The following is a 13412-nucleotide window of genomic DNA, read 5'->3' on the forward strand; positions in this document are numbered from 1 at the left end:
AATGTCAGGGGCCTTGTTCTGAAGCACTTTTGGCCTTCAGCTTCTTTATCATAATACTAGAACATTGTATGGTTCTGATGGAGATGGATTTAGACTGTTTATTGACTGGGTGTTTTTCTTGAAACAGGCGTGGTGAACAGAAAGAATTCATTGAAATTCACTAGTGTGCATAATTCATCTATCATAATTTAACAAATGGAAAAGACTAAGACATGCTGCCATCCATCACAATTATTTAACTACACTCCAGGGTGTGATAAATCGTATTAAACAACTTTTGGCTTAGCAGATTGAGAGAATTGTACTGAGCAAGTTGCATCTTCTCTGTCAGCTTTCTGCTACTGTTCAGTGACTTGCAGTTTTGACATGTGTTACAAAACATTTAATTTAGACTAGAGAGTTTTCAAAGCTGTTTTGAAAGCAATATTGCATAAAGACATAAATAGTAGCAACCAACCCTAAATAGGAAGCCATACTGTGATTGTCCTTTAGAAGTACAAACACTGCTTGTTCACTGGATTATATGGTGGGGGGCCAGGGCTGTCAGGGAGCTGATTTTCTTATCAGGCAGCTGTGTCCGAAGTAAAGGGGAGGTAAATCCTAGTGCAGTCCTGAGACTCTTTAGCCCTTAGGTTCAGCAGGTCCCTCAGATTTTTCTTCCATTGTTAAGATTAATAAGCTACTGTATGTTAACTGTATGATAGATAGTTTAGCCAAAGTAACCTTTCTCCTTATTAAGAAGAAACTAGCTAAATAAAGAGAAAAGTCATTGGGGTTGGTTGAGATTTTTTTGGTTTGTTTGTTTGATTGCTGGTGTGGTGGTTTTTGGTGGGTTTTTTTGGGGTTTTTTTTGGCCTATGTTACAGTATTCCACAAAATACTTCCATGGGAAACAAATTATGGTGCGCTAACACTGATTTCTAGGCCTTGTGATGATTTAGAGTGAGCATTTGGTTCTGGACCACATCACTGTTTGTGAGGGAGCCTACCAGAGATGGGTAGAAATTACTGAGAGGATGCAGGAGCAGCAGTGCCTGGTAGTGACTCCGCAGGGCGGGATGTGCTTGCTGTTGGACACAGTCCAAGCCTGGAACTGTGGGGATTGATGTGTTGCAACACTGCTACCAAGTGCACAGTTAAGTCTTCATCCTCTGTGTACCATAGCAAGCTCTGAAATGTGGTAATTTCAGGGCTGTGAGACTTCCTTTAAACTATTGGAATGTGGCTTCCATTGGACCTGTAGCATCAACTTGGAGAGTTTGGCTGTACTGTAAATCCACGTCTGTGGCTGCTGGTCAGTGTAACAGCATGAGTGTGAGGTCTCTGCTTTGAGAAGAGTCTTGAAAGGATTCCTTTCCTAATCCTGTCCTTTTCCTCTTCCCGGTATTATCTCCTTTACTCTTTAGTGCATATCACTATGCTGAGGTGTTGCATCAGTGCTCACTGAGTTGGGGGACAGGGAACTCTTAGGTGTTCTCTGCACTGTTGTTTCTGCTCTTCCCATGCTCCTTGGTTAATTATTTTGATTGCTTTTTTTAGGGTACATCTCTGGTGCTTTCTTTTTTGCTATCCATGCCTACCATCTCCTGATCCTTTCATATATTCCTTAAATCAGACATGTTCTTTTCTTGCCTTTGCAAAAAACAATTCTGTATGCTTTCCTTCCCTCCTCCATTCATTACTGCAGAATTTGCTGGTGTTCCTTTGTATAACTCATTGAAAATCCAAAGTCACATTCCCTGCTATCTTGCTAGAATGAATGTTCAGACTGTAATCTTTCTCCACTAAAAGCTTCTTGCTGTTGGCCTTTGTGGATTATCATGTTTGTGAATTTGCTGTTGGCTGTGACTGCATCTTTCTTCACCCTTTCCTAGCCTTAAGCCAGGCTCAATAGCTTTGCCTACCTGCTACTCGGGGTTGTCTTGAAGCTGAGCACAGGCTATCTTCCATGCCCCCTAGTTAAGGCACTTCTGCCATATGCTTATCTTCATTCAAAAAACATATTCTAACCTGACACTGAGATTATGTGGCAGTAATTAGTCAAATGATTAGGCTGGGGAGCAGTGAAAGGCAGCCTAAGATGGTACTAATTAGGGGCTTTTGGCAATGTAGTTAAAGATGAACAAAGATGATTACAGAGAGTTGGGCCTTAAAGGCGCGGATTTACAGTTTTTAGTAAAGGATTTACAGTACAGAAGCTGTTGTTGATCTACCATCTGTGGGAACTGCTTCAACCTTGTTAATTTAAGATGTAATTTTGAAACTCTCTTCATGCATCAGTCGGCATGATAGCGGTCCTTTTTAAAATAGTGAAGCCATCTTTTTGGCTTTATTTTTTGTTTGTCTGTTGGGTGTGGACCTTCACAGTGACTACTCTTTGCTTTACCAAAAAAGATCTCAGGTTTTATTTCCTGTCAGGTTTGGTAAGTGACAGTTGCACCACATGATGCTGAGGATATTGCAAGACAGCGATTAGTTCCCTGCAAAGAAAATGCCAGAGTTTGGGCATTGCATACATATACATGTCATAAGATCAACTGCAAACAAACACAGAATGAGAGTCTAGTACCTTCTCTTAGCAATGGGGGATGTGCTCAGAGGGCAGCTGAGTCATTGTGCAGCATCCCCATTACCTACCCCCATGTCCTGTCTCTACCCAGCTCTGAAGTATGGTTGGTTAAAAGGATGGACTGTGAGGAGGCCATTTCTTCAGTATGCTTATTTTGGGAAAACAAATCATTACAAACCAAAACAACTTCCCCCCCCCAAAAACAAACAAACCAAAAAAAGGATGCAGGAGGTGGAGTACGGATGAATGCCACTGGTCTCTTTGGCACCAAAGAACAGATCTGCTGCTGTAAATCAGTGAAGGAGGAAAATTACTGTAGTATTAGTGTAGCATTTATCTTAAAATAAGACTATGGTAATCATGAATTTGAAGCTAGATTAAAATACTTCCCTAAAAAATTGGAAGGTAAATGTGCTAGAAGGAGTAAGAAAAATAAGAAATACAAATTTTGTCTCATTCTGGTTGCTTAAATTAATTCTTGGTTGCTTTCAGGCTTACCTGAGGCTACAGGGAGAAAAGAAAAAAAAATAAAAACAGCCAAAGAACATGGGAAAATATGTCTGAATATAACGTATGCATAAAATATGGGACACTTATCTTGTAAATGAGGCAATTTTCTACAGGAAGGAGATCCATTATTTTGTAGTACTTTCACAGCTGTAGAGATGCAGAGGTGCATTTTGTCAACCATGGTTTAAATTTTACATCAATAAAATAACCTTCTAAGGTATAGAAACTATTAAAAACGGTGAAACTGGCCATTCATCTTGCAACTACTCATCTAAATTTTAAAGAACAAAAACTTAATATAAATTTTTCTCCAGAAAGTTCTCATGCACAGAATTCCCTGTCTGCATGAACATTCGTTTAGTCCTTTATTTAGTTTGGTTTAGCTATGTCTCTTTAGCCCTATTGCTTGCAAATCAATGCCTTTCTAAAAAAAATACCAGATTTCTCAGAACACTGCTAATCAATTCATACCACAGGTGAGTTATGTCACAATTTTTTTACCATTGTGAATAAAACAAATTGTGTGAAAAGACGCAAATGTGTGTTCCTGAAAGTCTCAGTCCATCTTAGTGGAGCTATTTAAAAAGAGCAGTGACTTCACTGATTGTGAGGATATTTTCTGCAATAGATGGTTGTTCTGCATCACTACTCTGAGTGTATGGCTTTATGTAATAGTTTCATGATATGTTTTGGAGTGCTAGGTTCTATATAAAAAATCTGGCTTTCTGTTTTTATGTTTAAGTCTTGGTTGGGGTTTTTTGGTTGGTTTGATTGTTTGTTTAAGAAAGGATATATCTGTGAAAGAATTTCCCTGCTTCACTATTTAGAACTCCTTTATATATTAGGAATTGCCTGGTATTGTCCCTACTTCTGTTGTTGGCAGTTTACGTACCAGCATCATAAAACCATGAATGTTGGTGTGCTTGTTTATCATGAGAATAAGACATTTCTTTGTCAGAATTCATTGGCAGTTAGTTCTGGAAGCAGGACTAATATGGAAGAAGCAGAAGAAAATATATGCAGAATATTGCTTATTGCAAAAATAGAATTGTTTGATGTATGCTTTTTAAGACAGAAGGAAAAGTGTAGGACAGGAGGAAGTGTAGGAAAGATTGATGGATGTGTATTAAAAGTAAGTTTGTAATTGTTTAAAATTGGTAAGACAAAGCATTAAAAGGATGAATAGGATGACCAAGTCTGTCAAACAGACATTAATTTGGTGCAAAGTAGCATGGCTGCCTGGGAATAAACTGTGTTACATATCTGTAATTCTTCATAAGGTAATTTCACTCAACATAGAGTTCTGAGGGATGGATCTTTTCTCAGGAGAACGTGATGTTTTCAGAGAATAAGTTTGACTTTTCAGAGATATGTGACATTTAGTATTTGTAAAATATTTGATTTGGCGCCATGCGACATGTTGATTTAGAAATTGGAGCGGTACAGAATCATCAGCATACATCAAATGTCTTCTAGAAAAATGGTTAATAGGTAATAAGTGTGGAGTATGTAGAGGTCCTCTGAGGATTAATTTTATATCTGATGGTGTTTAACCTTTTTATTAGTGATGAGGAAGAAGTACAGAGTCATTACTGATAAAAGCATGCAGATGACAGCATGGTTAGTGCCTTGGTAAATAGTGATCAGAGGAGAGCTAAGTCATCTAGTAAGGTGGAGCTGTATGTTCTGACACAGAAATGAAGATGTGCCTCCAGCCTCAAGAGACATTATTAAGGAGACAGTGATTGAAAAAGACATGGAAGCCATGCTTTGTGATGTGTGATCAGAAGTATCTGAAACAGGAGGGACACTTGGCATTATTATTATGTCATTAGAATACTTGATCCAGCTCATGCAACATCTCAACTCATGAACTCAGGGAAGCTCAGAAGAGTAACTGTTCTGAACCATTAAGTCTTTGGGAGCACACCTTTGAAATTCCTTAAATATAGAATCTATTGAGCCAGTCATACTTAGAAGATTTGATCTATGTTTGGAAACATGCTGTAGAGAACTGTCGTTTAACAATTGAGGCAGACCGCTAGTAGAAAAAAAGCCCGAATGACTAAACAAATTCAGGCTGAGAATAAGGTGAATTAATGTTTGGAAAAACCAGAGAGTTGAAGTGGATGTTCCTTTGGTACCTGTGGTCCTAATGGGATGCATGAGAGAGCTGGTTGATATCATTATAAGGCCATTCTTCATAACCTTTGGATGATCATTTCAACTGGAAGAGGTGCCTGAGAGCTAGAGAAAAACAAATGTCAAAAAGAGCAAGTAAAAGGATTCAGGAAACAACAGGCAGGTCAGCCTCACCTCAGAAGGTGATGGAGCAGCTAATTCTGGAAACCATTTTCAGGTGTATGAAGGACAAGATCAGGAGGAGTAGCATGAACTCACCAAGGGGAAGTGAGCAATGGGATGACCTTCTTGACCAACTTGATAACCAGCTATGATGAAATGTCTGTCCTGGTAAATGAGAAGAGACGACCAGATTTTGTCCAGCTTGGCTGTAGTACCTCACAGAGAAGCTGATGGAGTATAGGCTGAATGAGCAGACAGTGGACAGGCAGAAAGCTGTGTGAGCATCCAGGCCCAAAGGGTGATGTTCTGTGGCACGTAATGTTAGTTGAAGACTGGTGACTGGTGACAGGCTTGGGGGTCCAGTCCTGTTCAGCATCTTCATTAATGATCTGGATGAGTGGGCAGAGCACACCCTCAGCAAGTTTGCAGTTGACACAGAACTGGAAGGGGTGGCTGATACACTAAAGAACTGTTCAGCAAAATGCAAAGTCCTGCACCTGGGGAGGAATTCTCCCTGACATCTGTACAGGCTGGTGTCTGACCAGCTGGAGAGCAGCTTTGCCAAAAATGGATCAAGGTGAACACCAGGCTGACCATGAGCCAACAACAGGCCCTCACAGTAAAGGCCAGTGGTCTCCTGAGTTGCATTAGGAGTATTCCCAGCAAATCCAGGGAGGTGATCCTTTGCCTCTGCTCAGCACTGGTGAGGCCAAAGCTGGAGTGCTGGGCCCAGTTCTAGGCTCCCCAGTACAGGAGCGACATGAATATACTGAAGAACATCTAGTGAAGTGCCACAGAGATGGTGGACTGGAGTATGTCTCTCTAATAAAAGGATAAGAGTACAGGAGCAGCACAGCCTGGAGAAGAGAAGGCTTCTTAGGGGGATCTTATCAATGTCCATAAATATCTGAGGGGATGGTACAAAGAGGACAGAGCCAGGCTCTATTCAGTGGTGCCCAGTGACGGGAGCAGAGGCGATGGGCACAACCTGAAACACAGGAGGTTCCCTCTAATCCATTAGGAAACTGAAAGATGTGACAAGAAGTCTGCCACAGATTGCCTGTGATGGTTGTGGAGTCTCCAGCCCCACAAATACTCAGTAACTGGCTGTTGTCACTTGATGCACAGTTCTTGCCTTCTTTTTAAATCTTTAGACCTATTTGGTACTTCAGATATAGAGACCAAGTACAACCTTTTATAAAGATTTTTAAATGTTCAAGTAAGATGCATTTGAAAAAATGTGAAAATTGCCCTAAAAGCTCAAGTGTTTTAGTGGCTAATAAATAATTAAAGGTAAATCAAGAGAGATACTTGAAAATATGCATGAAAATGTATAAATATATACCATATATAACAAGTGATATTATTTTGTAATATTATATCAGTACTTTCAAATAATTGAGCCTAAAACCTCTGAGCTAGCCTAATCTGTCATAAATCAATGATACTGTCCTGATCTATACTGTTTGGAGACATGAGCATACATAGCTATTATTATTTTTATTCCTATCCTGAAGCAAACTTTGGCAACTGAGAGGGTATGACCTTCCCAGTGTAACATACTGGTGTCCCAGGAATATCAGATGTTTTTCACAAAGGATCAGAGATGCTTGTTCCAGCATTACAACCTGGAAAAAACATCCCTTTCATCAGACGTGGAACACAAATTTGTGGAAAGCAAAAAAGAATTTGAATCACCCTGACAGTTTTTTGAACTTTCTCATATTCAGATGATTACAGTCATTCACACGCAGACCTGAAATGGTTTCAGCAAGGTTGGAAAGTAGATTGAAGATTTGTGTGGCCTCAGTTTTTCTTTTTGTTACAGTATAACATTTAAGTGAGTTTACTACTGACTTAATCCTCTTATAAGCAAGATTTGAAAGTAATTCTTTTATCTGGGTGATGTAGTTATAGTGCCCTGTTCTGCTGCGTGGGAGGTTCAAGAGTTCGCTCCTTGGGTCATCTAAGTTTGGGCATGTCAGTGTTGCAGCAGTAATGTTTTCAGCAGTGTCAAATGTGGGTCTCTCTTGTAGCTGATGAGACCTTGTGAAAATACCAGAGGTATCTAAAATTAATTAATTCTTTTCCTTCTGAAAGAAGGTTATGGATGTGATGAATGAAATAAAGTATAATTTACTGCAAGAGATAATGACTAAAACCAAGGGGGGAAAAAAAGCAGTAGCTAACTACATTTAAAAATAGAAAGTTATTTATACCTGTAGCACAGTTAAAAGCTGTTTTGCTGTCTGAATTTAGCAAGCAGACCTGGGATTCAGCCTTAGTGCTGCTAATGACTGGAGGCATTATTGATGTAGTGAACTAATTACCCATGTGATGAAGTTGCCTGTTGGAGGTTTTTGACTGCTTCATCACTGTGGCACCTCCTACAGGTTAATTCACAGAGTAAAAAGATAATTCACAGCACAGGTAAAAACCTCCAGGTGGAGGTCATGCTCTCCTTCACCCAGTCACAGAGTCCTAATGACAGCAGTAAGTAATCTAGAGATGAATATTTTCCTGAATTATTGATTGAGTAGAGCTTTATCAATGGTTGTATCACAGAACTAAAGTCTGTAGTGCTGCACAGTCACTGCATGGGAAAATGCATATGTGGGGACTTTAAAAAGAAAACCAGAACAGCCTTTCTCACCTGAAGGAAAACCCACAGATATTAAAAGGAAAAAAAAAAAAAAAAGAAGAAGTGTGGTAGGATTCTTGGGTTAGTGGGCAGGACAGGACCTGCAGGGGCTTCAGTGTTTGATTTAAAATTTGATCTACATATAAAATTATTTTATGGCATTTGTTCTCAGGTATCTTAGTGTACACATTAGAAGTCAGAACATAAGCAACTTGTTTAATTAGATGATAAACAATTTTACTTGAAATTTATAGGGAAAAATACCATTAGTAAAGCAGTTTAATAAGGAAAATAATGAGTACCAATGTGTTCTTTCTTTTTTTTCTTTTGTTCTATCCACTGATGAAGTAGAATATAAACTTCTGATATATGGGGCAGAAGAATTATAAAATTCATCTGAATGTTATTAGTATAAAGACATATTTAGGGTTTTTTTTTTGTTTTGTTTTTAATTGTGGCATAGCTAAAAAACCTCTTGAGACTAGAAAAGCTAACACTGCCTTTGTTCTTTACTTAAACTAGAGCTGTGTTGTAAATAGTCTGTATTTTTCATCCAAGCTTAATATGCTGTAGTATAACAGGATGCATTAAGTGTTCTCTAACAACTGCAGAACTCATCAAGCAAATGGAAAGATTAGCCCTGAAATCAAGCTTCAAACTTTTATTTTCTCACAATCAATAGACAAGTAATGCATGTTGGATTTATAATGATATGAGATTGACTGCTTAAATCCTTTTTAAAGTTCAAAGCTGGAAACAGATTGTGTCTACAAGCAATCCACAGCAGAGTTTCTAAGTAGAGGCTTGTGATAAATAAGTGAAATTGGGTTTGGCTGAAACAGCCCATCAGTCCCATATGGGTTTAGCAGGAAGATTTCAGGCTCAAAAAGACAGAGGTTTGGAGAATCATCAAGCACTGGTTTCACAGCACCTGAGATTGTTTTGTGGAGTCTGCTGGGAGTCGTAAAGAAAAGATGCTCATTAAAAATGGGTAGCACCAGGGAGAATGATTGAGCTTCAAGTACACTTATGTTTTTTAGCTTGAAGAGTTTAAAGGTGAAGATACATTTTAAAAGCTCAGCTGGCAGATGAGAGAATGCTGTCAGGTTTCTCAAAGAAATCCCTTTATATAGAGATAAATAGCATGTTATAGTAGTTTTTTGACAAAATCAAAGGAGAGAAAAAAAAAAAGCAAACCCAAAAAATTACTCAGCTCAGAATGTCCTGATAGTAGGATGAAATAATAGTTAATCTCTCAGCTATCAAAATTGGATTTTGATAAAACAGGTTGTCTACAGTCCTGTTATCTGATAACTTCAGAGGCAGTATTTACTGCTTGTAAAAGCTGTGAAATCTGGGGAAGAAGTTAGTCTTGGGGCTCCCCTTGAGGATATTCTATCTGTAATAGCAGTTCAGCTATGGTATGAAAATAAAATTTGCTGTCGGTCCACTGCCTTAGAGATGGCTTTTGCCTAATCAAGACTTTGAACTGTTTTACACTGTTATGCTTATTTACTTTAGAAAAACATGATATTGAGCTTTAAAATCAGAACTTAGATTCTTACTTGCTTTTTTTCAGATATAATCTGTGCTGTTAACAGATACAGTTGTTACACAGTAGTTAAAGTAATATAAAATATCACAGGTTTTGATTAGTCTGCAAGAAAAAGGGATTGTTTGTCAATGTGTGTCCATTTACCTAATGCTGGAAGACAGGGCATGAACAAAGCCACATTGACCTGGGAAATAACACTTTGGCTTGATTTGTTCAGTCAGAGTAAGTGTCCTTACTCTCAATAAGCTCAATCTGAATTGCAGATTTATGTAATAAATGTGTTGAAGCAACATGGTCCTTTTTTTTTCACAGTCTCATAGCATGAAGTGCAGCTGATTACTGTTTGTTTGGTGAAAACTTGTGTGGCTCTTGGCACAACCGTAGACAAAAGAACAGTGGCTGCTCAGTGTGCTACTTAAGTTTGCCTTCATTCACATCCATTCATTCCTGCCTATCCATTATAACATGGGGAAAAACTTTGTGGGGGGGAATTGAGTGGCACAATATCTAACTAAGAATGAAAGTGTTGGATTTTAGTAATTTTAAGAAAGAGGAGCTGTTTTTTGAAGTTATTAAAAAGTGCCTTAGCGAAAAACAGATTCCACTGGGATCAGGAATTTAATGGCTTTGTGAGTTGAATGGCTAGCAGTGCTGGTTGTGAAAAAGGTGTTCTGACTGTCTTTTATTAGGCTGTATTTCCCCAGAGTCCTAGGATGGATGTAGCATGAAAAGGTTTGTCTTCATGACAAACTGAAAATCTAATATGGTGTTTCCTGAACAGATGTTAGAGAAATGGTCTGGTGTGGTCTCATAATCACAGTCTTGATGATTGTATGCTTCTGAGGTTATACTGTGTTTTAAATAGAGTGTTGGGATGACCAGACCCAGTATTATGATAAATTTTGTCTGCAAGGCATATGTTTCAATCTCTTCCTCCCAGCTGGGATGGAAAAAAAGAGTAGGTTTTCCCACCCTTTTTTTCCTTCCTTCTGAATTTCATTTTATTTTGCTTCAGACTTTCCATTATATATGATTTTTTTTCTTGAATATCATCTGTGCAGTTCTATATTGTTTTCCACTTCTACAGTTCTGTGGTGCTTTCCAAATGTCTTTCCCTGCTCTTCTCTCCCCTTCCCTGGATGAATCTTTCTGGGATAGCTCTACTATGCTGTTTTGGTGAAAGATTCTGGGGTGCTTGGGTGAGGTGAAATGAAACGGACTAAGCAGTTTTTAGCATAATCAGTTAAAAAAGTGGAATTAATATGAAACTACTGAGAGTAGACAGCTGTCCTGTTTGGTTGGAATTTGCTTATTTTTGACACATCAGCACAACTGGTTACATCCCTCATAAATACCATATTGGGAGGTTAATGGTGAGTGATTCTTGAGTTTACCCTTTATCAGGGTAGCACTTCACCTAAGGAAACAAGTTAGGATTTTGCCTTTAGACATTGGTAGCTCTGTACGAGCAAATGAAACCAGGAAAGAGTGAAATCAAATTCGTGATTTCTTACTGTGTTTAGATATTTTCTTTCATTGCATCTGTACATGCTTGAGCATATTTTGGTGATAGATCTTTCCTCAGTATACTGAAAAGAGAAGTGAAGATAAAATTGCAATAAAATCTAAATGAGAAAAGGTTAGAGGCATTCTACATAATAATTAAATTAATAGGGGCAGCATCTGTTGCCAGTCTAAGAAATCACAAATAGATGCTGAGTGGAAGAGAGATCCCTGTGGAATGTGCTTTGTCCCTCAGCTGACAGAAGGGTGAAGTGCTGCAGACTGCTGCTTCGAAGTTGCAGCTGGGAGGGGGAGTGTGGTCCAGGGGCTGCACTGAAAATCACACCTCTTCCTTTTCTTCCCTAGAAAAGAGTACAGAGACAGTGTTGTGGGTTTTACTAGAGAATTCCAAAACAGAGGTGTCGTTCCAGATCCTTTAAGGGGTGCTGTATGGTGTCAAATGAAAGTATGCCTAATTGTTACCTTGTGAGTGCACTGTGTGCATTCCACCCTCCTGATCATGTCCTTACTAGTCTCCATTTCAGGTAAATGGGGGAAAAAATAATGTCTCCCATATCTCTGTTCCATAGCATCTGCTTTCTTTGCCAGCCAGGATGACTGACTGCTTTTACATGTTTAATAAAGGGGTTCTGTGCACTTCTGGGTGGTAACTATAAAAAAAAAAATAAAAAAATCCTATGGTATAAACAGTATGAAATAGGTGTGCAGTTGCATTTTTTGTTTTTCTCAGTAGGCTTTTTCCACTGCCAAAATATAATTTGAATTTTTAATTCTGTTTTAAGTATATGAAGAAGGTTCCTTTTGTTATTTGTAGGTCAAAGCTTTATACTGAAATGTTTCAGGCTGTTTATGTAAGAGATTTTTTTGTATTTTGAAGCACATTTTTGTCATGTATTTGTGATAAACAAGATGCAAAACATATGGGAAATCTGCCTTTTGTTAATTCATTTCTGTAGTGGTTTTTACCAAAGTCCAGAATTTAATCATGTTCATTCAGCTCCAATAAAAACGTAAATCACCTGTCTCCCTTTTGCAACTGGTATACCCAGCATGATCTTTTTTAATATGGTGTGTACATCTGTAGGTTAAAAAGATGTTACAGATTGGACTTCTTGTTGTTCTTGGAAAATCTTTGCAAAGTACTTCTCATATGGAGCTTTTTTTGGTACAAAAGTTATCCTAACATACGTTTGTAAAGTAAATTCCTTAATCTAGAATTCAATTTAAGCATAAATTAGTAATTTAAAAGGACAGCAATACACATGGAAAAAAAAAAGAAAACAAAAAAAATCCCACCAACCCCCTCCCTCCAACAGCCACTAAAATTTATCCATAGCTGTTACGCATACAAGAAATGTCTCTTACTATTAACTCATGTCAAACTGGAAGAATAGCTGTTAGTTTTAACACCCAGCATGATATCCTCCCTTTAACTAAAGCATAAAATTTGATGACTTCTGCAAATATGCTGGTTTTAATAGTACTTCTCAAAATAGGATCTCCATAGTATATTTCTGCATAATCCTGTACACTCCTTATAGGATTGAAAATTCAGGTATTTCTCTTGGTAGATGTCCTAACTAGTGACAACTGCAGCAGGGTTATAATTTGTGTGTGTAAGCATGTATGTGCACTTGCCCGTATAATTGATGCCATACGTTAAGAGAAGCTATCACTAATATTGTGAAATCGAACACCCTGCCATTAAATAATGCCAGAAATAAGTTTGCTCATAGAATATTAATGTGCACTCTTTTTCCCATGGGCCTCATAAATATTCACTGATACAAAAATGACACAAATACATGGATTGTATTTGCTTACACAAGATAGATGATTTTTATTTTAAGAGCCTTTATTCATTGTCTTGCTTTGGAGAGTGGTTTCTTTTTCTGTTTTTTCCACAGGAGTCTAAATGCACATATGGAGATGAAACTTTCTTCAGGGCTTTTCAGTCCAGGAACCCAAATTTTGAAGTATTCTCAGTATCTATTAGGCAAATTCAATTGTTAAAAACCATTTTATTTACCTAAGAGTGGGCAGCTTTCTGGGGGAAGCTAGAACTGACAGATACGCTTTCCATAAAATTCAACTTTTCTACATTATCCTGTGTCACCAAAACTGAAACACTTTTGGTGACATACATGTTGATTCAGTTTCTGTCAGGTAAGTGGAAGAAGAAAAGAGAGAACAACTGTAAATGTTTTATGATCATGTGGTGAGGTTTTGAAGACTCTTAAATAAAAGCTTTAAGTGTTTATCTAAATGGGGTTTTTTTTGTATGTTGTCATGTGATACTGCTGGAATTG

General features: G+C 38.0%; 1 protein-coding gene across 11 annotated transcripts in view; it reads left to right on the top strand.

Annotated features, from left to right (window-relative positions):
- Positions 1-13412, top strand: part of PTPRM (protein tyrosine phosphatase receptor type M) — a 442950-nt gene that overhangs the window by 82310 nt on the left and 347228 nt on the right. Inside the window, exon 1 of one of the 11 annotated variants that reach the window (XM_088051017.1) lies at positions 7822-7876. The exons of the other annotated variants lie outside the window; for them this stretch is intronic. Within the exon in view, the coding sequence (XP_087907143.1) occupies positions 7837-7876 (40 nt within the window). The 5' untranslated portion in view covers positions 7822-7836. Of the gene's footprint in view, positions 1-7821; positions 7877-13412 lie in introns of those variants that run through there. 11 annotated transcript variants of the gene reach the window in all.

This window comes from Pseudopodoces humilis, chromosome 1 (genome assembly GCF_049639895.1).
Source record: "Pseudopodoces humilis isolate 2021_Gansu_Grassland_sample_001 chromosome 1, ASM4963989v1, whole genome shotgun sequence".
NCBI lineage: Eukaryota > Metazoa > Chordata > Aves > Passeriformes > Paridae > Pseudopodoces > Pseudopodoces humilis.